Source organism: Pan paniscus, chromosome 3 (genome assembly GCF_029289425.2).
Source record: "Pan paniscus chromosome 3, NHGRI_mPanPan1-v2.0_pri, whole genome shotgun sequence".
Lineage (NCBI taxonomy): Eukaryota > Metazoa > Chordata > Mammalia > Primates > Hominidae > Pan > Pan paniscus.
In genome coordinates this window covers 106,144,982-106,170,134 of record NC_073252.2, presented here as the reverse complement: position 1 = coordinate 106,170,134, position 25,153 = coordinate 106,144,982, and the positions used below count along the sequence as shown (strand labels likewise).

The 25,153-nt window shown below is 41.7% G+C and overlaps 1 protein-coding gene across 6 annotated transcripts in view; it reads left to right on the top strand.

Annotated features, from left to right (window-relative positions):
• LEF1 (lymphoid enhancer binding factor 1) overlaps nt 1–23,821 on the top strand; it is a 124,480-nt gene extending 100,659 nt beyond the window's left edge. For 3 of the 6 annotated variants that reach the window (XM_003829998.5, XM_003829997.5, XM_034958981.3), the window contains 4 exons: nt 821–928; nt 7,204–7,252; nt 7,924–7,964; nt 22,616–22,753. In XM_003829998.5, the coding sequence (XP_003830046.1) occupies nt 821–928; nt 7,204–7,252; nt 7,924–7,958 (192 nt within the window). In that variant the 3' untranslated portion in view covers nt 7,959–7,964; nt 22,616–22,753. Of the gene's footprint in view, nt 1–820; nt 929–7,203; nt 7,253–7,923; nt 7,965–22,615 lie in introns of all 6 variants that reach the window. The other 3 variants (XM_003829999.5, XM_008955362.4, XM_034958980.3) reach the window with 1 other exon arrangement.
• The last annotated feature ends 1,332 nt before the right edge of the window (nt 23,822–25,153 follow it).

Here is a 25,153-nt window from a genome sequence, read left to right as displayed (position 1 = left end):
TCCTACATAAATGACTTTGTTATATGTGCTATATAATCAGTTATGTAAAAAGGAGACAAAAAGTTTGAAGGATATTAGCAGCTACATTCTTCATATTAGAAATTACAGTCTCAAATTCTAGATGGCAAAACAAACTTAAATAATGCCCCGTGCTGTCCATCAGAAGGAGGCTAAAAGCCATAGCCATAAATGCTTGTGTGACTGGACAGTGTCATCAGTGTTGTCCCTATAGACAGCGTCTATATGAGTGTGAGGAGACAATGAAGAGATGGAGATACACAGGCTGACTTTTCATGTCCTTCTTTATAGATAATCATATGATTAAGGTTTCAGGCTCTTCATATGACAAAATGGGAAAGTGTTCATATGAGGAGAGGGTATATCTGTTTTAAAAGACATCTGGAAATTATCACATTTTGCATAAATAAAAAGTACTTGGGCTCAGATATCAGAATATGCTAGTAACTGTGAAAAACAGTGAAGTTGGGTGTTGAGGTTCACCAGTGAAAGTTCTTTTTAATTTATATTGGAAAAGAGAAAGGGTGGGTGACAGAGATCATTTTACTTTGAACACTTTGATTGACTTTGATGTGTTTCATGTGATATCAGAGAACAGGATAGAGAAACCAAAGTTTGAGTTTCACTGTAGCCACTAGACTCCAAGGAGATTTCTACGGCACTTGGCACTTGGTCTTCTGCAATTTAAAAATAAATCAAAGTTTAAATGCTTAATATTTTCATTTTTTGATTTTTGAAACATAAAATATACTATTGCTATTTTGCTTACTTTTGTTTTTTTCTTCCTTCCTCTCTGTTTTAGTGGCATGCCCTCTCCCGTGAAGAGCAGGCTAAATATTATGAATTAGCACGGAAAGAAAGACAGCTACATATGCAGCTTTATCCAGGCTGGTCTGCAAGAGACAATTATGTAAGCCCCTCCTCCATACCAGTGGCTCTCCACTCTCACTCATTCGCTCTTTTGCATTCAAGAAGGAAATGTGTTTTAGGGTGTATATAATGCTGGTACTACTTATTTTTTGGAAGTTAATGAACTTTGTAATAAGGATTTCATGGATATATTGCATTATGAAAGCTTCGAGCTATCTTTTTTTTTTTTTTTTTGCTATGGGTGCTAATGAATGCTTTTAAATAAAATTTTTGAAATAAACTAATACCTTATTATTAAAATTTGATAAAAGAAAGATTAAAAAAAGACCATAATCTTACTATGTAAAGGCAACATTAGTAATAACTACTTATATTACTTTCTAATATTTTTTCTATGCGTGGTTTTTTTTTACTTGTATATTTGTTTGCGTGGGTGTATATATATACATGTTTGTTGCATACTTCTCGATCTTATATATAAAAAGCATTTCTCTGTTATGGCACAGTGTTTATGTCTATCAATATTCCATTAAGTGAATTTCACAATTTATTTAATCTTATTTTTTCCTGCTTTTAGACATTTAAGTTGCTTCCTATTGTTTTTCTTACAAATGTAAATATTCCTTCAATGAATATGTCTATACATAACAGTTTTTTTCTGTATTTAGGGCTATTATTTATGTTGAATAGATTCATTGTGGAGGTAAAGGATATAAATATTTTAAAGTTATTTTGCGTTTTTTTTTTTTTGAGACGGAATCTCACTCTGTTGCCCAGGCTGGAGTGCGGTGGCATGATCTCGGCTCACTGCAACCTCTGCCTCCTGGGTTCAAGCGATTCTTCTGCCTCAGCCTCCCAAGTAGTTGGGATTACAGGCATGCACCCCCACACATGGCTAATTTTTTGTATTTTTAGTAGAGACAGGGTTTCACCATGTTGGCCAGGCTGGTCTTGAATGCCTGACCTCAGCTGATCTGTCTGCTTCTGCCTCCCAAAGTGCTGGGATTACAGGCATGAGCCACTGCCCTGGCTATTTTAAATTTCTTCATACATATTGTCACATTGCTTTCCAAAGGACTGTATTATTTTACACTTCTTATAAACAATGTATTCAGGTGACTGTTTTGCCACAGACTACTTAAAACTGGGTAAAAAAATCTTTTTTCATGTTATCGTACCCCAGCATCTATCACGTATTCTATTCAGTGTAGGTATATCATGTTTAAGTCGTACTAATTTTATCAGCAGGAAATACCTCATTTATAGTGCCAATTGTTTTATTACTGTAGAATTTGAGCATCTCACTTATGTAGTCTTGATAGGGCAAAGACTTTTATTTTATAGAGGGGAATAATTTTCACTATTTAAGCTCTTAAGTTAATTTAATATTTTGCAGTTATTATGTCTGAGTTCATGCAGCCTGCTATAATAAAATACCATGGACATGGTGAGTTATAAACAACAGGTTTATTTCTCACACTTCTGGAGCCTGTGAAGTCCAGGATTAAGGTGCAGGCAGGTTTGGTGTCTGGTGAGGGCCTGGTCCCAGTCTTCTGGCTGTATCTTTGCAAGGTAGAAGAAGGGGGAAGAGAGTGCTCTGGGGTCTCTTTTATAAGGACATTAATCCCCTTCATGAGAACTCCTTGCTTAGGCTATGATCACCTCCCAAAGACTCTCCCTCATTATACCATCACATTGGGGGTTAGAATTTCAGCATATGTATTTGGGAGAACACAACATTCAGTCTATAGTAATTCTCAGGGTCTATGTGAGACGAGCATTAGAAATGCCAGCCAGGTCAGTCTTAATAAAAGTGAAATTATTTCTTTTTAAAAGAGCAAGAGTGAAGCCGTTAATTAATATACAATTTAATATGTAGCCATTGCTTTAGGTGCTGCTGTGGGGCTCAAGTTCTCACAAGAGATGATGACAAGGATGCGTATCTGAGGTCATGCACACATGGAAACTTATTTCTGGAAATGGGTTGCACAATTTATTTCCTATAATATGCTCCACAGAAAAAGTCACTTTACTGGTCAAGGTTTGGAGCTCAGACATTGCATATAAGTTTGACACAGGAAGTAAGAGTCTGTCTGTTACTTATGGGAAACAGCATAGTCAGCTCTTCTGAGTTATTTTGGTTGCCTTAATAACTACCATATGCTGATGGTTAGGAACTGTCTTAAATTCTTGACAGCAACCCAGTGGTGGAATGAATACTATTACATGAATATTATTACTCCATTTTTCAGGTGAGGAAATTGAGAGGCTGAAGAGTTTAGGTAATTTATGCAAGGCCTTGTAGTAGGTGGCTAAGCTGAAGTTTTCACCCAGGTCACTCTGACTTCAAAATCTACGTGGTTTTCCTCCTCCTGAGTGGATTAGCTCAGTCTTCCAGTACCTTCTTTTTGTTTTGTTTTGTTTTGTTTTGTTTTGTTCTGAGACAGAGATTCGCTCTTGTTGCCCAGGCTGGAATGCAATGGCATGATCTCGGCTCACCACAACCTCTGTCTCCCAGGTTTAAGCGATTCTCCAGCCTCAGCCTTCCGAGTAACTGGGATTACAGGCATGCACCACCACACCCAGCTAATTTTGTATTTTTAGTAGAGACGGGGTTTCTCCATGTTGGTCAGTCTGGTCTTGAACTCCTGACCTCAGGTGATCCGCCTGCCTCAGCCTCTCAAAGTGCTAGGATTATAAGCGTGAGCCACCACGCCCGGCCCGGTGCCTTCTTAAGACTGCTGTAGTTGAAGAATTTTCACCCCTGAGCCAGGCTTCTGTTTTCTGAGCAGCAATTACCATCTCTATATAGAGCTCCTGCCATGCCCTGTAAGTAGGAAGATCAGTGTTCACCCAGAGGGTTTCAAAAGTATCTTCTTCTGGCCAGCCATGGTGGCTCACGCCTGTAATCCTAGCACTTTGGAAGGCTGAGGCAGGCAGATAACTTGAGGTCAGGCATTTGAGACCAGCCTGACCAACATGGTGAAATCCTGTATCTACTAAAAGTACAAAAATTAGCTGGGCATGGTGGCGTGTGCCTGTAATCCCAGCTACTCGGGAGGCTGAGGCAGAAGAATTGCTTGAACCCGAGAGGAAGAGGTTGCAGTGAGCCCAGATCGCACCATTGCACTCCAGTCTAGGTGACAAGTGCGAAACTGTCTCCAAAAAAAAAAAAAAAAGGATCTTCTAATCCTGCCTTAGGTGTCTTTTGGGTGTAGTTTGTCTAAAGGGGGAGAGCTAATCTTCCTCATATGACCTTTGTAAACTTCATTGTGCTGTGAATTTTATTCAGCATTGCTTCTTGAATGCCTTTAAATTTGTTTTTCTAATTCTTAAGTAATGAGTTTTAACTTTTAAAAAGACATGAAACAAACACCTACATATTCTATCTCTTTCTCTATCTGCTCTCTCTTCTCCATGTTGATGGGTGGGAAGAAAGTAGTTTTAAAGAAAGCTACTGTAATGTTATTTATCTTTAAAGATTTCCCTCTGCACAACTTTTAAAGGAAATTGTTTTGCATATTCCTTGAATGAAGGGAAAGCCCAGCTTCGTTCATAGTGTTTTCATCATAATCAAAATAAGTCATTCAATTACTGAGGCAAACAGAAGCTGATCAATGATAGTACTTTATCTAAAGATACTGTTCTTTAACAGTACTGTACAGGGATAGAATAAAGGTAAAATTAAGGCATTTAGTGCCAGAATGGTATCCTGATCCTCAGTGAGATCGTGTGAAATATATATCTCAATTATTCAGTATTAAAATACCCTATTACATGACATAGATTTATAATTTGAACTTGTTTTTATAACTTTGGCTAATAACAGGCTAATTAATAGTGCACAAATTTTCTTGGGTGAGATTAGCCAAATATTTATAACGTTAGAACTTTTCAATTTAGTTTTTAATGCTTTCCAATATTATACAGTCCGTATAATTTTAACAAAAAAAATTTTTTGTTTTTACCATACATGAATTTTGGTTTTTGTATAACTTGACATTAATACATCCAAACTACTTAGTTCTCTTTGCCTATCATAAATGTAGATTCTCTTGAAGAACTGGTTGATATCCTAGAAGGTAACAGGTTATTTGATTTAGCAGTAGAAGCGTAACGGTGCAGGCTCAGTTGGTCACTGTGTGCTGGCTATGTTCTAGACATGTGTGAGTGGGGGAGCGTGGTGCTGAGACCCAGGTGGTGCTCTGGGGACAGAGCCCATTATAGCACCTGTGAGGCATTCAGTCATGCAGTGAGCTCAGGGTCATAGGGAGCGAGGAAGAAGAGCCCCAGCTCTGTCTGAGGGATGGACCAACAAGGTGTGGAGCAGAGAAGGTTCATGGAATAGATAACACTTGAGACACGGGTTGAAGGGTTGGGAAAGAAGAAAGTGTGAAATAAGGTTCCAGACACATGAAACAACCTTGTAGCAACTTCTGAACCTTGCAGTAATTACATTGAAAGGACCGTTGTGGATACTTGAAAGAAGCGTGCACTCCCTCTCTACTCCCTGTCCCCAGAGCACCTTTAATAATCTTGAAAGAAACCCCACTTATAGGGGCGGATTACTTGAGGTCAGGAGTTCAAGGCCAGCCTGGCCAACGTGGTGAAACTCCGTATTTACCAAAAATACAAAATTTAGCCAGGCATGGTGGCATGCGCCTATAATCCCAGCTACTTGGGAGGCTGAGGCAGGAACATCACTTGAACCTGGGAGGTGGAGGTTGCAGTAAGCCAAGATCACGCCACTGCACTCCAGCCTGGGCAACAAAGACTCCGTCTCAAATAAAAATAATAATTATTATTATTATTATTGTTATGAGAGCAAGACCCTGTCTCAAAATAATAATTATTTTAATAGCGTATAGCCATGGTCCGCTTATAGTAAATGACCAACCTGCATCAGGTATTTTCAAATAACTAAAATGGAACACATGTCATATCCAATATCTCTAGCTTATGTCTGCTGTAATAATCAAATTAACAAATAATTTTTTTAAAAGCTATAAGATTGTACCATATATATTTTGTGGCTCTATAAAAGTGCATATTTCTGCACCTCAAGATAGTTCTTCATGTCACTTGGCCATTGAGGCTTTACAGCTTCAGAAGGGTGACTGAAATCATCCTCCCCAACACTGAGGCAAAGAGCAGATATCAGTGACCCTGAGAAACGGCACATCAAAAATAATGGAGTCTTCTTTCAAGATTGTTATTATTTTTTGAGATGGAGTCTCACTCTGTGGCCCAGGCTCACTCTGTGGCCCAGTGGAGCAATCCTGGCTCACTGCAACCTCTGCCTCCGGGTTCAAGTGATTCTCCTGCTTCAGCCTCCCCAGTAGCTGGGTTTACAGGCGCACGCCACCACGCCTGGCTAATTTTTGTATCTTTAGTAGAGACAGGGTTTCACCATGTTGGTCAGGCTAGTCTTGAACTCCTGACCTCATGATCTGCCCACCTCGGCTTCCTGAAGTGCCGGGATTACAGGTGTGAGCCACCACACCCAGCCTAAAATTATTTTTGAGGACAAAGTAGTTATGAAGGAAAAGGGAAAATTAGACCACTGTAAGTGGGATCTAAGATTTTTAATTTGGCATTGAGATGTTTTGAAATGTATTTAAAATGGTGTGCATATCCATGTTATTTTGTCTGTTTTGGGAAGCAAGGTCCTTAATTGCTAGAAATAAGTCTTTGAGATATCTTCAGTTTTCTCAGGTTCTCTCACTCTCTTCTCCCTTTCTCCTTGGTTTTGTCGTTTCTGTGCCACAGGGCCTGTGGGTACTCAATTAACACCAGGGAACTTTTAATCAGACAATGGAATTCACAGTAAGGTTTATCTTAAGCACTACCAGAAGTGGGTTCTAAGTGTGTTGGTTAGTAAGAAAAGGAATGGCTCATTAAGCTGGCTTTCCTTGAAGAGGGTCCTATGGCCACAGCTCTAGGACATCATTATCCGTGTGTGTGTATGTGTGAGAGAGAGAGAGAGAAGGCTCTATGGCCACAGCTCTAAGACATCATTGTGTGTGTGTGTGTGTGTGTGAGTGAGTAAGAGAGAGAAAGAGAGACAAAGTGTCTACCCACGGTGTCAATATTGATGATGTTAAATATGAAGCTATAGAGACAAAGGTCACCAGGTCACTATTTTCTCCCGTTCTCTTGCTTTCTGACTTTGTTTCTAGATAGAGATGGTGAAGAGGGAGAGAGAATGAGTCATCTTTACCTCTTTGTTGACCACCTGCCTGTACTTCCACATCACATTCATCTGTGTGTTCATGGTACAATCTGTGACATGACAGTATACCTCTCTTCTTCCAGGGTAAGAAAAAGAAGAGGAAGAGAGAGAAACTACAGGAATCTACATCAGGTAGGCACCATGAGACTTTCCAGTCAATCCTCAGGCTTCTGACAAACACCTTTTAAAGCAGTTTGCATCTCTCTACACACTGCTTTCTTCTGTGACTGTAACTCATGATGCTTTAACTCTGCTTTTTCTTCCTGAAATTCTTTTAAAAATTTGAAAGACCCTTCTTTTAAATGTGACTGTGGGAAGGTACATGTAAAAACTGTTTCCCAAACCCTGTCACCTGGAATCCTGGTTGTAAACTGTGGGATTTTGTTTGTTTGTTTGTTTGTTTTATTTTTGCTTCTGTTGTCTGTGTTTGCTTTAACACTCTTGCCTTTTTACTATGTTATATAACTCCTTAAAGATACAATATTTTATGTTGATTAAATGATGTTACCTGGTGTTCCTTTGAGAATCTCTTTTGTGATTTGGGCTTTTTAAAAATTTAAAACATAATGATAGGGTTTGTCTTTCTTGTACATTAATTCAAGACATCAGCGAGGTCCCATTTATTTTCCTTTTTTCTTTCATTAAAAATAAGGCCACTACTTGTACTGCACAAATAAAAATGGCTGGTATAAGAACCATGAAAAGTAAAGCAAACAAGTTCACATGATATTGTAGCTACTACGTATTTGGAATGTACAAAAACCTCTTCAATAAAAATTTGTTAAAGACACAATTTTCTGCAGGTACAGGTCCAAGAATGACAGCTGCCTACATCTGAAACATGGTAAGAACGACTCTCTGGTCCTACTGCTGACGTTAGTTGTTATAAAAAGAGGCACTTGCTTGTGAATCTTCTTGCTCATAATGAGTTCATTCGACATTGCTCCTTAAAGAGGAGAACTCAGCAAAATCAAATTAGTGCTTTAAAAAATCTGATGGTTTTTATACCGGCTATGTATTTGCAATATAGTATGCTTTTATCTTTTCTCTTCTATCCTCTTTGGCCCATTTATTCTTCCTCCATTTCCTTTCCCCTAACTCTTTCTTCTAAACCATTTCTTACTGATCAGTGGCAAATCGGCCTGCTTAAAAGAAGAACAAACAACAACAAACAGTAAGCAAAATGCCATCTTACTCAGCAAATCCAGGGTGAGTTTGAGGAGCACCATTTTAGCCCAGAACTCCCAAGCTTTTGCTCAGTAGACACTTTTTCTCAATTGAAATCACATGTAGTCACTCAAAAGTAATGTATTTGTTTCTAGTCAGAAAGCTATGTATGCTTCATATTTTTTCTATTATTTAATATGGCATGGGCACTTATTTAACTGTGTTTCTTCTATCAAGTATTTCTCTTTATTGGTAACTATTGCTAGATTTTACTCTAGTATTTATAAGTAATATTTATTTTATTTCTTTTTACTATAATTTTTTATTTATTTCCACATGACCACTAGCCCAAGGAACCTGACATTGTAAATTAAGGCTTGGTCTTTATTAAGCTTTAAATTAGCAGGGTGTGTACCTCTTCTCCTGGTAACAGTTCTCAAAGGAGCTGCCTTTGGTTATCCTCTCTAAGAACCCACATCCAGTCAATCACCAATCCCTGTCTTTGGGGTCTGTCTTGAGCCTTTTCTCTCACACTTAACCACTGCCATAGCCCTAGTTCAGGTGCTCAGACTTTCCATCTGGAGTACTGTAATACACGTTAATAATTTTTCTGCCTCCAGGCTTTCTTTCTACCAGTTCATCCTTCACGTTGCTCCTGGAGGGATTTCCTACAACTCAGATTGTGCATCACTTCCCGACCTGGAAACTTAGCCAGTACTTCCCATTGGCTAAAAGATAAAGCACCCGCCACTTAGTGTGTGGGTCTGCCCAGTCCTGCCCTTGTAGCTTTGCCCCGAGTCACTCTTGCTCTCTGCCTCCCCTCACTTTCACCCTAGCCCTTCTGAGTCCTATGATCAGTCCAAACAAAATTATTAGCAGTTCCCCACATGGCAAGAGGGCACCGCACATGCTGTCCCTGGGCTTCGAAAGCCCATTTCCTCTACAGAGGACTGGATAGACGTGTGCAGTGTTTCTTAGAAGAGTGTTTACTGCAGCTCATTTGGCTTTTGACTAAACCAGGTGGCCCTTACCTAAACTTTTAGAACTTAATTTTGGTGCTGAGGTTTCAAACAACTTGCCCAAAAGGGGCCAGCAGAGATTTTGGTACCAAATAGATCTGAATTTTAAATCAGTTGATTCCCTGAGCAATCTACTTCAGCTTTTTAATCTTCATTTTCCTTACCTGGAAAAGGGGAATATCGATACCTACCCTCTGTGGTGGTTGATGTGCAGGATCTGCCCAGCGGCCAGCACACAGTTGGAGCTCAGACTCGCTCCTTCCTCCTACTGAGACCTAAGTCAATTGCCCTCTCCTCTGTGAAACTTTCTTCATCTTTATTCAGATTCCCCAGGTTTTTCCAAATCCCATCACTGTAGTTTTATGATATCAAAACTCTTCTAAACTAATACTGAGTGGCAAGCTTTCCTCCAGGTGAAAGGAGGACCATCCCTTCATATAAGATCAAAAAATAATATACTCATTTTAACTTAGTGGCTATTAATCGAGAACCTCTTCTAAGCCAGCCACCTGGCTCCATTATTAGAAGCACAGATAGGATGTAAGCATGGCTGATGACACCCACCCCAGTAGCTCATGGCTTCACAGTAGAAGTAAATCTAGTCAAAATCACAAGCCTTGTAATTTTTTTTTTGAAAAAAAAATTGTTTTAATTACTGAACACTTAGGAATGGCCAAAAGTTTTTTCATGTTCTGCCTGTAAACAGAAAGCCCTCAGAATGGCAGTGTGCCAAGGGCTGGCACTCGATTTACCTCACTTCTGTTTGCACCAAAATCTGTAAAGCTAACTATTTATATTAAAAAGCATGGAAAAATGTATTTCTGTATTTCAGAGTTTGGTAGTCGATTTGGTGTTCTTCAAGATTAGCACCCTATGGTATTTTAGATGTAAAAGATGGCTATTTTTGTCCTAAAGTGTATCCCAAACATCTTTTTCTAGTAAGTCACAGCTGTCATTGTGCTTTCTTGTCACTTATTTATATTTTCTTAAGGTTAAGATGTTCTCTCTATCCTGCGCAAGAAAAACAAAAATAACCCTCTCTCTCCACCCTACCCCCCTAAAACATTCTCAGGCCATCCCGCCGCTGGTGAGGCTCCAGTTGGTTGAGCTTCCTGTAATCAGAGTCTCTGGTGTTGCCCTCCCTCTCATTCCCGGATCAGTCATGCAGCCTTTGAAGTCACTGCCCTGCACACCATCCGAGTTTGGAGACCAGAACTGGCAGTTATTGGATAAGAATTGTAGAGTAGAGAGGAGCTCAGATCCACCTTCATAAAGATTTCCATAAATTAGACATGATAATTATTTCTGTTGTACCCCCACCCCTTCCTTTGTTGTAGGAATTCAGAAACATTCTGTTTGTATAGTAGCTGACTTGTTACAGTCATGATTCAGCATTTATTGAGCACCTAAGATAGGCCCTATGGAGACTTGTATGACCTGGAAATAGAGTGTTGGATGGAGCAAAGAAGGTCCCTATTCTCACAGTGCTTGTTATGTTGCTGTGAGGGTAGTTGATTAAAAAAAACAAACAGGAAAATATAAGTACTATAATAAAAATAAGTTAGGGAGTAACTTAGGGGTCTGCTTTTAGATTGGATTGTCAGGAAAGGCACCTCCGAGGAGGTGGCACTTAGAAATAACTACTGTTATCACAGAAAAATGGAGGGGGTCTTCTGTTCTGGAACAGAGCCCTGGCAAAGAAATGAAAGACAAAGGGAACAGAGCGTCATGTTAGGGAAAGAGCAGAGCCCAGGAATGAGGCCACCCAGTCTCCCAGGTTAGCTCTTGTATAAATTTGTGCGGCCTGGGGCAGGTCACCTAAAGCCTCTGGTTTCTCAGTATAAGTGAAGGATTGTGCCCAGCGTCCTCTGAGATCCCTGTCTGTCTCTCCCTCAAGTCCAACTTTCTGGTCTGCTTTGCTTTTGTGTGGTCTGCACTGCCTCCCAGTGTTATTATAGGGACTCAGATCTCTTTTTTTATTTCCTAATTTATAGTCATCATTTTATGTCCGAGTGGCTCTGTATAACTATAAAGCTTCTGCACGACCTTGAAAATGGCTTATACATGATGGGGATGTTCTTCAGTTCCTGTACAGATCATCCCCTGTGTCCCTCCTTCCTCCCCAGGATGGCTACCTTGTGTCCTGGGATATTCGAAGCATTGCCTCTAGTTTGAGGGTTTGATTTTCCACTAATGTAATAATATGGTTCCTTGTTTGCCAGACTACAGTCATACTAGTGCTGACCTCACCTTAGAAATAGTAAAATACTTGATTAGAACCAATCCTCCAGGCTGGGTATGGTAGCTCATTCCTGTAATTCCAGTACTTTGGGAGGTTGAAGTGGGTGAATTGCTTGAGCCCAGGAATTTGAGACCAGTCTGAGCAACATGGCAAGATCCCTTCTCTACAAAAATTAGCTGCGTGCGGTGGTGTGTTCCAGCTACTGGCGAGGCTGAGGTGGTTGGATCTATTGAGCCCGGGATGTCAAGGCTGCAGTGAGCTGAGATTATACCACCGCACTACAGCCTGAGCAACAGAACATGGCTCTGTCTCAAAAAAAGCAAAAAACAAACCAGTCTGTCAGAGTGTGATGTGGAATATCACACAGCTGGTTTTCAATTCTGAAGGGAAGTTGACGAGTAAAGGTAAAGCTAGGCCAGAAGCAGTGGCTCATGCTGGTAATCCCAGCCCTTTGGGAGGCAGAGGGTATATACCATCACTTGAGGGTAGGAGTTTGAGACCAGCCTGGGCAACATGGCAAAACTATGTCTGTATAAAAAATAAAAAGCATTAACTGGGCGTGGTGACACACACCTGTAGTCCCAGCTACTCAGGAAACTGAGATTGAGAATAGCTTGGACCTAGGAGTTTAAGGCTGCAGTGAGCTATGATTGCACCACTGCACTCCAACCTAGGTGATGAAGTAAGAACAAAAAACTTGTATTTTCATTTATTTAAAGATCCTATGGGTTTCATGGAATGCTTCCCATTTTTTGATGGGCAGTGCCAGCGCAGTGGCCGCATGCAGCCCAGCGGAGAGGCTGGCTCCTGAATCAGTGCTTTATTCACCCGGTTGTGTTCCTGTCTCCCCGTGTGTTTCTACTTTTGAGCATTAAAAAATGTTTCACCCTGGTGAAATCAGATTGAAACAAATAAATTACCATTAATGTGGTCTCGACACTGTGGGGAAACTTTTAGGATAATTGGAAATGAGATCCCTAAAAGCCATTCCTCCAGGTTGGAGATGGTGGTCCCCAAGCTGCAGGATCTTTGGGAGAGGCCAGATTCATCTGTTTAGCTTTTCGGACTAGTCATTTGTGGGAATGCTGGGAGCCCAGGGCCTCAGGGGATAAGACTGCACACACTGTCCTTTGTCCAGCTGGAAGGCCGGTGTCATGAACACTAATCACTTGTTTACTCACCACGCAAACATTTAGTGAGGACTGCTGTAAGTCACGAATCCTGTTAGGCGGTGGGGGTGTTTGCAAATGAGATCCTATCCCTTCCTGGAGGAGCTTCAAGTTTAAGAAGATATAGACATATTAAGTGGGTAGTTATAAAAGAGTATGTTTTATGCTGTGAAGAAGTGGCATGCTGTGCCTTATATAAAAACAAAGAGAATAAGAAGTATATAAATCGGAGTGAAATCAAGGAAGGCTTCCTGTAGTAGATAGCACTCGAGCTGTCAGGTTGGTGGCGGAATTTGGGGGTTTGATAGCACAGTAATAGAATTGATGTGAGTTTCTGGTGTTTGGGATATGTTTGATTTGGAATACCACCTTAAAATTTGTCAGAAGTTAGAGATTATTATCAAATACTGAACTTTGCTTTCTTCCTGACTTAAGATTTATATGAAATTAAAGAAGTAAAGAATTATAATTTTTGAAGTGCTGGAGAGAATTATGACTCTGAGTTTACTAATTAAACAATTTTCAAAATTGGCTTATTAATATTTACTTTATCAAAACAAATATAAAAAGCCTACCACCTTTAAATTATATAGATTGAAAAGATATTTTTAGATACTTTATTTCTTTTAGTTATATGACATGAGAGTTAGTTTAAAAGAAGGAACAGGCTACTTTAAAAGATAAAAAAAGGCTGGGCACAGGGGCTCACACCTGTAATCCCAGCACTTTGGGAGGCAGAGGTGGGCAGATCATGAGGTCAGGAGTTCGAGACCAGCCTGGCCAACGTAGTGAAACCCCGTCTCTACTAAAAATACAAAAAATTAGCCAGGTGTGGTGGCAGGCGCCTGTAATCCCAGCTGCTCAGGAGGCTGAGGCCGGAGAATCACTTGAACCTGGGAGGCGCAGGTGGCAGTGAGCCGAGATAGCACCATTGCACTCTAGCCCAGGTGACAGTGAGAGACTCCGTCTCGGGGGAAAAAAAAAAGATAAAAAAAAATCATCTGGTTAAACACATTTGGCTAAATAAAAACTTCAGCCTTTATTTCCCTAGGGCCAAGAGATGAGCATGAGAGGTAATTGCTAAGCTCAATATAGTAGTTAATGTTCAGTGCTTGGATTTACATTTTTTAAGAAGATTGTTTCTGGCTTTTCTTTGATGATGATGTTCGAGAGCCTGATGAGGTGGTTAAGGGTTGAGAACTTGGGGCTCCTGGGTCCTGTGAAGCTGTGCTACAGAGCTGACAAGTTGCAGAGTGGGAATAGAAGCACCAGTGAGAGGACTGCAACCCTGAGGGTCTGCCAGGAGCTGTGCCTGGTGTCCAACATTTAGCCCCGTCCTCTTAGAGCAGCCAGGGAGTGTTCTAAATATTTTCAGTGGTCTCAATGAGAAAAATATTTATTTCCTATGATTTTTGAAGCTCACTCTGGTAAGTTTGACACTTTTGCCTAATGTTTGTTCCAAATTCTGTTCCACAATGTAGTCACCAACATTAAATATCAGTAAGCTGCTGGGTTATGTTTAGTTAGAAAACAAAGCCAGATTCTTAAAAATTAATAAAATTGAAAGGAAATTGGAGGCAGCTGAAGAACTCTTAAGTCTTGTCCAAGTCTCAGGGTAAAAATTAAGGCTTCAACAACTAGAAAGTGAAAAAATGACATCCTGTTTTCCATTCTTTATCTTTTGTAACATATTTAGAAAGCACCTCAGCTAGAATTGTTACCAAACAAGCAAAAGACCCCTGGGGGTTCAGAACTCTTGGGAAGGAAGCCTGCATCTAGGGAGGGGAAGGGGGATGTCAAACTGGGGAGAACCAAGTGTCGCACGGCAGCCAGGGCAACACGTGGCTGCGCAGCTACCCTTGGCCACAGGTCGGCACCTCCTGGGAAAACTTCTGCACCCTGCTCAGCACTGTCCCACACTTGGCCTGCAGTGGTTTTTTTTTTTTTTTTGAATAGTGGCCTAGCCCAGTTGGGGGTACCTTGTGCCGCCATTTTACCACAGTGGTGAGGTCCTGTGGAAGTGACTGCTGGCGTGCTGTTTATCTTGCATGGATTGCCAGATCGCTGCATAGGAGGTGGAGGTTGTGGTGGCCCGGAGAGGCTCCCATATGTGTCGTTTCTGGGAATGCTCCAGTCTGAGGTGACGGCCTACCTGTGTCTTCCTTCTTTTTATGCTTGTGTTCACAAATCCCTGTGACACCTGTCACAGACTAACAGGAAATGTGTACAGGATTCACAAGGTGATGACACTTGACTACAGATAATCTCAGGCTTGGTTTCATTGTCTTAAATAGCAATGGCAGCATAATGACAGTGTGGTTAGACTCAATTATGCGTGTACTGCAGGTTTTCACATCCTGGCCATTGTTCCAGGATTCCTAGGTGCATTCATGGGAGCCTTTTGATGGCAAGTGCCGGAAACAAACGGTGCTCACTTAAGGAGAAAGGGGAAATGTGTTTTAAGGATATAGGAGCATCTTGTGGAATCCAAGGACAGTAGAGCAGTTGGGCCAAAAAGAAAGCTGGAAATTGGAAAGCTGTCCAGACACTTTCCCTGCTGCTTCCATCTGCCCCTCCCTGAAAATCACTTCCTCCTTCCCTTCCCAGATTGACTCTCTCAGTTCTCTGAGCCTTATGTTTAGAGCACTCAAGCTATATGTTGTTACAATATCATCTCCCAAAGAGACAATAATTCTTTCAAATTCTGTAGAAGCGACTCTGGTTAGCCCAACTTGGGTCAAACTTCCACCCCAATCTATAATCAGCTGTGGCCAGAGGAGAAGGTCACATTGTACAAAATGGCTGTCAGGAGCTCACTGCTCTAACAGTGTTGGAGTTGGGATAATGGAGAGGAGAGCTGGACAGCAGCCCGACAGATGTCCGCTATAGCTCACTAGGAAGCTGATAGTTGGGGTGGTTTTATCTAGACAGCTCTGTGTTAATAAAGAAATTGGGTTGGGTTCATGGGTACAGTGAAAGCTTTTAAGAATGGGCAGTATCCCTTCCATCAATTATCTTTTCTCTCCTTAATGATCAGAAGAGCTAGAATTGTGTTTAAGTTGCCTTGGGGAGCAGAAATAGAGAAATAGACCCTCAGGTAGCAAGACTGATCTGATGCCGTTAAAAAATAATAGCAGAGGGAGAGGAGTATATGAGGTTCATTAAAACCCTCTTGAAATGCTTCATGTTTAGTATTGTTCATGAAAACTTACCAAATGGAATTAAGATCAATGCACTAGAATATAGAATAAAAAAGAAGTATTTTGGATAAATTTTGTTTAATAGAACTGTTTGTTACTGAGTTGTGAGGAACTGTGTGGAAATGAGCCCTTCTGGATAATGGAGTTTTTCAGAGAAGCTATATGGTTTACATCTTTAAGTGTCAAAACATGTAATTTTTCAAAACACTTTTGGATGCAACTCTGTCTTCTTCAGCAGAGTACATTGAAATTGATTTGAATACGAATACCTCATGCCATTATTTTACAGTGAATATTATATATGCCACAAGGAGTATGGTGGTTTGTATAATACTATTCTAAATGACCCCAAATAACGTGGAATTTTAAGAAACTGCTTTTTAATAATTCTTTTGTGGCTTCCTTTGCTGTTTGGGACTATACCCTGTACCCACAATAATATGTTTCTTCTGATCTGTGTGGATTTAGGAACCAGGAAAATGAAGCTTAATTGAATAATATGTAAATTAAAAGTAAATGGGGTCTGATTTGGGGTATAGAGAAAGGCTAAAATGTGCTATTTTTGCACGTACATTTCATGACATTACTGTGATACCTTGAGATAGTTTTAACGTGTTTTTCCTCAGCAGTGTTCTTCATAAATGAAGCTACCATGTTACTGAGAGCCAGATGAGTGGGAAATCCTGCTGCTCATAGCTGTCTGTGACCTTTAGCAAAGTAACTTTATTCTTTTTGACAGAATGAGAGAAAAATTAAAAGCATTAAAAATTAAACTCACTTTTTGGCATAAGGTTTACATCAATCTCTACACTAAATTTTTCTAACTGCCTATATATCGTTTTTGTGAATCTAACTTTTTGTATTGGGATTACTTTTTCTCAGCTAGCATCATGCTTTTAGAAGCATTCTGTTTCATAAGAGATATTTTAATTAATTGGCAGAATACCCTGTTGGTCTTAATTTTCTACCAGAAGTTCTGTAATAGTATGAATCTTGCTTGCTGCCCCGAATGTGTCGTGTGAAGTTGGAACAGCAGAAATGGTCCCAACCTGTATGGACCACCTGCCACATTCCGGAGGCTTTAACAGATGCTTCTGCATGTGTTGCCTCCTCTCGTTCTGTAGCAGCCCCATTGTGGGGTGGAGGGGACAGATTTCAGTTCTGTCTGAAGGATGAGAAAATAATCACTTGTCCAGGGCCACGCAGCTGGCGAGTAGCAGCGCTGCGTCTGCAGAGTGAATTACCATCAGCTCTGAGCCCCAGTTCTCCATCCTCTGCTGTTACTGCACTCACTACGCTGCTTCAGGGCGTCTGCCCTGCACTCGCCCGGCTCTGCACATACGTCTCCCACATCCCGCAGCGCACCTGATGAGGTAGAGCAGCTTCTTATCTTCACTTTACAGATGAGGAAACGTGTTTGGTACGTTCAGAGTGCATGCCTGAGATTTCCAGGTGGTAACCGATGGACCCAGGATCCAAACCCAACCCAGGACTGTCAGTCCTTAGAGCCCACACTCTAACCCATACAGGTTATCACCTCCCTGTGCTTAACCAGATGCACAGGTGCACACACAAATGCTGGCATAACCGTGGAAGGGCTTGGTATGGGTAAACAAAACAAAAAAAGACCAAAGTGTGCCCTGATCCTGTCACCTTATTTGTAGAAGGTGAACTTAGCATCTTTAGTGTGAGAGAACGTCTGTTGAGAGAAATGTGGATTGGATAGCGTTTGGAGGTGAGTAGATGAGGGAGGTCTACCTAGCTAGTTATTGCCCTCTGGAAGCACTTCAGCTGACAGAACTACAATGGGCTTTTGAGGCTCTCTCCTTCAAAACTTGCTCAAGACCATTTCTCCCATGTTTCCCGTGGTAGGAAGGATCTAGCGGTCATGACCTGCACCAGGAGGTCTGGCCTACAAATAGGACACATGTCCTCACAGAGGAGACAGACACAGAGGGCTAGGCTGATCAGGAAGAGAAACCAGTAGCTACAGAAAAATTCCCCTGGAGTAATTCATTAACGGTCACAGGCTTGTCTCAAAGTCATCATGACATTGCCAAAGTCTGGTTGAGCTGATGGTAATTCACTCTGAATAGCCACAGGAGAGGAAGCCACACAGGTCACTCAACCTTGCCTTGGTAGAACATGAATCCAGGAGTGGCAATGACCCCTTTCCTCCCACCTCCAGCTTCTGGGAATCTTTTTGCTTTAGAGCTTTGTGGTTAGGGGATTAACTAACTAGTCTTGAATGCTGGGACTAAGGAGTCATTCAGCTGCAGAAATAAAACTCAGTGTTAACCTTCCTAACCACACATTTTCATTTTTCTTTTTTCTCAAATGTTGGGTAATGTTTACTGTCAAGGAGCTGAAGCTGGCTTTTGTAGGTTATATTTCCAGTCTTAGGGACTTAAATTTCAAAGTTAACTTATGCGTTTGTTTCTCTTTATCATCTTTCTTCAAACAGAGCGTGATATCCTGGGGGTGGCTGCACTGTTACAGATGTAGACTGCCTCCACCAGGATACAGGGGTTGTTGCCTGGGGATGGACAGACAGAATGATGGAAGGTAGGAAGGAGAGAAGAAAGTGAATGATAATTTAGTTCCAAGGTATGGTGGAGAGAACACGTGTTGAGAGTTCAGAGGCTCATCCTGCTGCCTATTAGTTGGGTGACCTTTGGCAAGTTACTGAACTTCAGGTAGCCTCAGTGTCCTTATCTGTAAGTGGGTGGGAAGATGCAAACTGTAATGATGATAATGTGAAATTCTAAAGTCCATGTCTCAGTGCCTGGCAAATCAGTGCGTAGTGGACAGTGTTTTTGTTCCTTCCCCCTCACCAGCTTCTTGCAGACAAGACCACCTTCAAGTCAACAAGACTGTCACTTTTATGATGCCAGGAGGCCTGGGGAACAGCCCAGCACTGGGACTCTCTAGGGGTCACCATGGGCCAGTCATTTTATGACCATATTCCTAAGTCTCTGCTAAAAAAACAGGATTAGACTAGCTCTGTCACGCTTGCTTCCTGCTGTAGAAGTCTGTACCTCTCTTCCTTCATACACACATGACATTGTGCAGCAGAAGAGTTCACACCCTCAAATCACAGGCTTTTGTCAGTTTTTCCCAAGGTGTAAAAATGGAGACAATTGGCATGAGGTGTGTGGTGTGATGCTGGAATTCCATTTTTGCAATTAAAATCTGTGAATCTGTTTACCTCTCATAAAACCAATCTCTAATATTCTCCCCTCAAATTGCACATCGTTTAAGGCTCCTGCCTCTTGTTAGTAGCATTTGAGAGTGGCGTAAAAGGAAGAGGACAACGAAGAAAGGGTCTTTTATTCCAACTCACTTTTTTTGTATCCTCACCAATTCTGAATAAGGAAGTGATATTACATGATGGGGCAGGGGTGCGTTTTGTTCCTGGACACCAGCTTTGCTGCCCTTGCCTTGGCCTGGACAGCTTGAACTGACTGGCCAGTGAGCCCTGAGTGGCACCCTGACAGGGCTGGCCCTTGCCTGCTCCTGACCCTCCACTCCACCACCTCAGAGCTCACCCATAGACTTGTCTCCTTGGCCCTTTCTTCCAGAGGACAGCCTGGGGAGGAACCCCCAGGACATGAGCTGGCCAAGCGCTCTGCTTTTGGTAGGATTTTACATTTATTTGGGCTTAGAGAGAAGGAGTTTCCCCCTTTCCCTTTCTTCACTCCTGAGTCAGGGTCTGTAAAGCCCTATTGGCCCGGGGTCGGTGCTGTTGACCTCCCAGAAACAGGCCCACTCTTGAAATCTTTAGATTCACCTTTATTGCTTGGGCTTTTAGTAAGGAACTCTACCCATTTGGGTTCATGGTTCCATTTGGTTGATGGGATATTTTGTCAAGATTGGAATTTGGTCCAGGAGAGCATCAGGGGGGTTCGGTTATATGGGGTGGGGTGGGGTCTTGTGCTGCCTTTGCATCCCCAGTACAAATGCGTGGTGACTCCTGGTGGAGGGAGCCCAAGTCTGAACATATGTAAGATGGGCCTTGCCTCACTCCCTTTGAAGCCCAGCCGCAGCCGGAGAGCAGTAATTGCTGGCTTTGATTGCGCAGACTTCACTGGTGGGTTGGGCTGTGCCGGGGCTCGCCTGGCCTGGCCCAGCTTCAGCCACAGCCCCCCAGTGAAGCCTTAGATGTGGGAAAGCTCCAGCCCCTGGAGCCTCATGCCTGTGGTTTCTTGAAAATAATCTGGACTGGACCTGTTTTATATCTGTAAAGCAACACTACAAGGCCCCCGTTTCTCCCACTCGGAAGTAAGACTTGGTCTCCCCTGACATCCCTGTATTTTAAAAGAGCCACCAGGGACAAACTGCCTCATTTCATAGTGAAGGAATTTCTTTGCTCTTTTTTTTTTTTAAGCACTAGTCCCTGAAAGGGATTAGTTGCTTTTTGGTAAGCAACTGTACAGAGGTTCTCTGAAGCCAACTTTCTGGGAGAATTTGCAAGGTGACCCCATGGAATAAGGAAATAACAGGTGGGAAAATGTGAGACTGTGGAAAGAAATGACTTTATTAGGAGATATAGACTCTTTCTTGGCAAGTGACATACTATCCTTTAGGTAAATGGCTATCTCTGGGCACCCATGTTTGTGTTAATCACTATATTATCACTTGTACTCAGCTTAAGAGAGGAGGAGAAGGCACCCTTAGGTAAGGCAGTGAAGGGACAAGAAGACTGGTGGAGCCGGAAGTGCAGGGTGCTCTAGATTGGAGGTGTTAGCCCTGCTTGAGAATGGGGCCACAGCAGGGCCATGGAAGTTGTCTGTACCTCAGTACTTCACAGTTTGCTGTGCCAGGCAGTGGTGGGATGGCCCAACAGAAGGGCAGGTTGTCTCCCTCAGGCGTTCCTGGCTGCCAATGGCGAGTCTATTCTGAGTCCCAGTGCTTGTCTCAGGCGCTAGCCTAGGACTGCAAGGCCAGGCCTCACCAGGAAACTAAATGTTTTCATGTCAGACTGAGAGGAAAACCTTCCCAGGAAGAGCAACCTGGACCAAGCCTTTGAAAATCTGTGATGCAAAATTATAATGTAAATAGGAATCTGTGGGGTGCCCTCTCTCCCACCCCAGGCTCTGCTAGAGCCCTGTTTCTTTCTCCATAGAAAGGCAGGGTCCTTCATAGCTCTTTGATCCTCCTGCGTGCGAGATCCATACCTCTGTTCAGTAAAAGTATCACAATGCTGTAGTGTTTTCCTGTTAAACAGGGAATGGTTGATTTTCCAGGAGAATAGAAAATGAAATTGTCATTGGAGGACCTCCTCAGTTGAAATCATTCTGTGGCTGATTTCCTCCTATTTTGTGTTTTGTTGGTTGGTTGGTTTTTGCTTTTTCAGTAGCTACCCAGGTATACAAATAGCTTCTTTGCAGTTCCGATCATCTTTAGGGGCCGCATTGGGCGTAATTGGAATAATAATACTAGCTAACCTGCTTGCAGGGCTTGCTCTGTGCTGTGCACTTTGTGAGCACTTTAAATATAGGAGCCAAACTTCTCTTTCCAACAGCCTGAAGGGCAGGTGTCCTCGCAGTTCCCATTCCATAGATCACCATCCTTCCATGGAAAGTACTCTGTGGACTGTAACTTGACATCTAGACTTTTGTATTCAGTATTAAACTATGTCAAAGTTTCCTTTTATTTCTCTTTTACTTTCTTTTTCCATTGAAATGAAAGTGTACGATAATCCACCATTATTTAGAATGAGTTTCTAAAAGGAAACTTGTGCTTGTAACACGGATAGCACAATCACAAGCACAAAGTGTTGGGATTCATCTGAGGCTGTCAAGGGACCCAGGTTGAGAAGGTGCTTCCAGCATCGCTGCCACCAAAGGAAAGCAGCCTCCCCAAGTTCAAAGCAGCGGAAGCAGGTGCTCTCTGGAGTGAAGGAACGGAACTTTGCCATGCTTTTACTTTCCTTTTGTCTTTGTCTCATCTTGTTACAATGTTATATTTTACTTTTAATCACTTTTTAAAAAATCTCAGATCGTTAAAGCTTTGAGGATGTGGGAGTTCTCTTATTTGAAAATCATTATCACCAATATCTGGCAACATTATTTTAACATATTTGCTGAGTGTCCTTTCCGAGGCTATCATTAGAGATCCTAGATGTTAGGAAGGAAAAAAAAATCTTGAAAATTGTAAGATCTTAAGGAAAAAGGGAGCAGTTTGTATCCTCTGGGCTGTGAGTGTGAGCGGACAGAGCACATAGCATCACGGGAGTTGGCAGTGCGTTGGGTAATGTGAATATGTCTGTCCTATGTAGAATCATACAGTGGCTTCCCACAGTGGACCAAAAACACCAAACACTGCAGAATGACACATCTTTCCCTGATCTGGCTGTTGCCCACCTTCCCTATTCATGTTTGGCTGTTTCCTACTGGTGTTTTTCAAACTTTTTTTTTGTTCTGTTTACCATGACCCAGAGTATTCGCTGCACTTCACATCATAACTCTGGGCATACATATACATGGAACCAAAGTAAAAATGTCACTATATTAACTCTGTAGTGTACTCTCAGGATTTTTGACTGATAGGGCAATTCATTTTAGCCATCCCCAAATTAACAAAATGGATTAATTAAATGCAGAGGTTGTAAGACATATATGGTATGGAATAGAGGTTATAATCTTAAGGCCTACGGCAAATTCATATTAATAGCATTTCATTTGTTCCTTCTTGAGGTGGAAAACGAAGCTCATTCCCAACATGCAAAGCCAAGGCAGCGACCCCAGGACCTCTTCTGGAGATGGAAGCTTGTTGAAAACCCAGACTGTCTCCACGGCCTGCCCAGTCGACCCCAAAGGAACACTGACATCAATTTTACCCTGAGGTCACTGCTAGAGACGCTGATCCATAAAGACAATCACTGCCAACCCCTCTTTCGTCTACTGCAAGAGCCAAGTTCCAAAATAAAGCATAAAAAGGTTTTTTAAAAGGAAATGTAAAAGCACATGAGAATGCTAGCAGGCTGTGGGGCAGCTGAGCAGCTTTTCTCCCCTCATATCTGCGTGCACTTCCCAGAGCATCTTGCATCCAAACCTGTAACCTTTCGGCAAGGACAGTAACTTGGCTGCATTTGCCTGTCATGCGCAACTGGAGCCAGCAACCAGCACATCCATCAGCACCCCAGTGGAGGAGTTCATGGAAGAGTTCCCTCTTTGTTTCTGTCTTCATTTTTCTTTCTTTTCTTTTCTCCTAAAGCTTTTATTTAACAGTGCAAAAGGATCGGTTTTTTTTGCTTTTTTAAACTTGAATTTTTTAAATTTACACTTTTTAGTTTTAATTTTCTTGTATATTTTGCTAGCTATGAGCTTTTAAATAAAATTCAAAGTTCTGGAAAAGTTTGAAATAATGACATAAAAAGAAGCCTTCTTTTTCTGAGACAGCTTGTCTGGTAAGTGGCTTCTCTGTGAATTGCCTGTAACACATAGTGGCTTCTCCGCCCTTGTAAGGTGTTCAATAGAGCTAAATAAATGTAATAGCCAAACCCACTCTGTTGGTAGCAATTGGCAGCCCTATTTCAGTTTATTTTTTCTTCTGTTTTCTTCTTTTCTTTTTTTAAACAGTAAACCTTAACAGATGCGTTCAGCAGACTGGTTTGCAGTGAATTTTCATTTCTTTCCTTATCACCCCCTTGTTGTAAAAAGCCCAGCACTTGAATTGTTATTACGTTAAATGTTCTGTATTTGTATCTGTTTTTATTAGCCAATTAGTGGGATTTTATGCCAGTTGTTAAAATGAGCATTGATGTACCCATTTTTTAAAAAAGCAAGGCACAGCCTTTGCCCAAAACTGTCATCCTAACGTTTGTCATTCCAGTTTGAGTTAATGTGCTGAGCATTTTTTTTTAAAGAAGCTTTGTAATAAAACATTTTTAAAAATTGTCATTTTATTAAGAGTGAAGTTCCTGATAATCTAAAATTGCTAATGAACTGAATCCACAGGCCAGGGCAGAGCTGGTTTGTAGAGAGGAACAGTTTGTGTGAGAGGGGTGCTGCTGGTGCAGCCTTCTCCAGGGACAGGCCAGAACTGGCTGTAAATGGGCACCTTGCCCTGTCTCCTAGACATGCAGTCCTCAAAAGTACTTGTATGGCTTGGGCCTCTCCCTCCTTTTCCAGGTGGTATGAAATGGTCAAAGGAAAAAAGAGGGTTGCCAGGATTCAGATGGGAGTGAGTCCTTTCCTGAACACAGATCCTCATGGGCTCCCACCATCTGGTTGTCGTGCTCATTGAAAGTCCACAGGTACCGCCTCTCTTCATAGCTCATTGGTATTCAAACTGGGCTTCCACATTGTGGGGTCCCAGTGGAGAAGGTATGTCTTAACACCCCCACCCATCTCCCCAGTCAACATTTTCTAAGTCCTGAGTTGTATTTCATAATTTTTACCTTACTAGTACATGTTATAAGTTGGTATCTGATTAGGAAAAAGTATATTTTAAGTTTAAAAGAATATGTCATGGTCTTCCACGATGGTTTTCTATCCCTTGAGCTACTTTGAGAACCACTATCACTGGTCCAACTTAAACCTCTCTGCTGAAATTCTAGCTCGATATCCCCTTTCTAACCTTCGGTGCAGCTGGGGAACAGCTGGCTACCATACTTATAATAACCCTCCTCATACTGTACTTGAAGATTGCCATTAAATCACCCCTCAAATTTCTCTTCTTCAGGCTAAGTAATCCCAATTCCTTGAAACTTTCATCATCAGTCCTTTAATCATTTTCATTACTATCCTCTGGAACCTTTCCAATTCCTCTTTATTTAGTCCTAAACTTGAACCAGGGAAAAAAAAAAAGTATTATGTTTAGGGGGCCTACTTGTTATAAAGGTTTCATATTCAGCCCTGGCCAGAACTTCATTTGAAAATTCTCTGAGTTCTCTTAACATGCATAAACCAAGTAGTTAAAAACAGTCTAAAGCTGCCACCATGATCTTTTTGAGAGTTAACTAGAAAATCCAACAAAACGGTAAGGGAGGTGACAGTGGAGCATTATGCCAACACATTGATGGGCTCTTCTGGATATAGAGAGAAAGCAATTAATAATAAAAGTCTATTCATCAAGGCAACAGGCATAGCTGGATCTATACCTGAGACTTGAGGCTTGGCCAAAGCCTGCTCAACTCTTCTCTCCCTCGGTTCCTCCTCCTCTCAAAAATGCAGAGGCCAAGTCCCGAGTCTCAGGTGTGTATATCCTGCTATGGTCCAAATAATCTATTT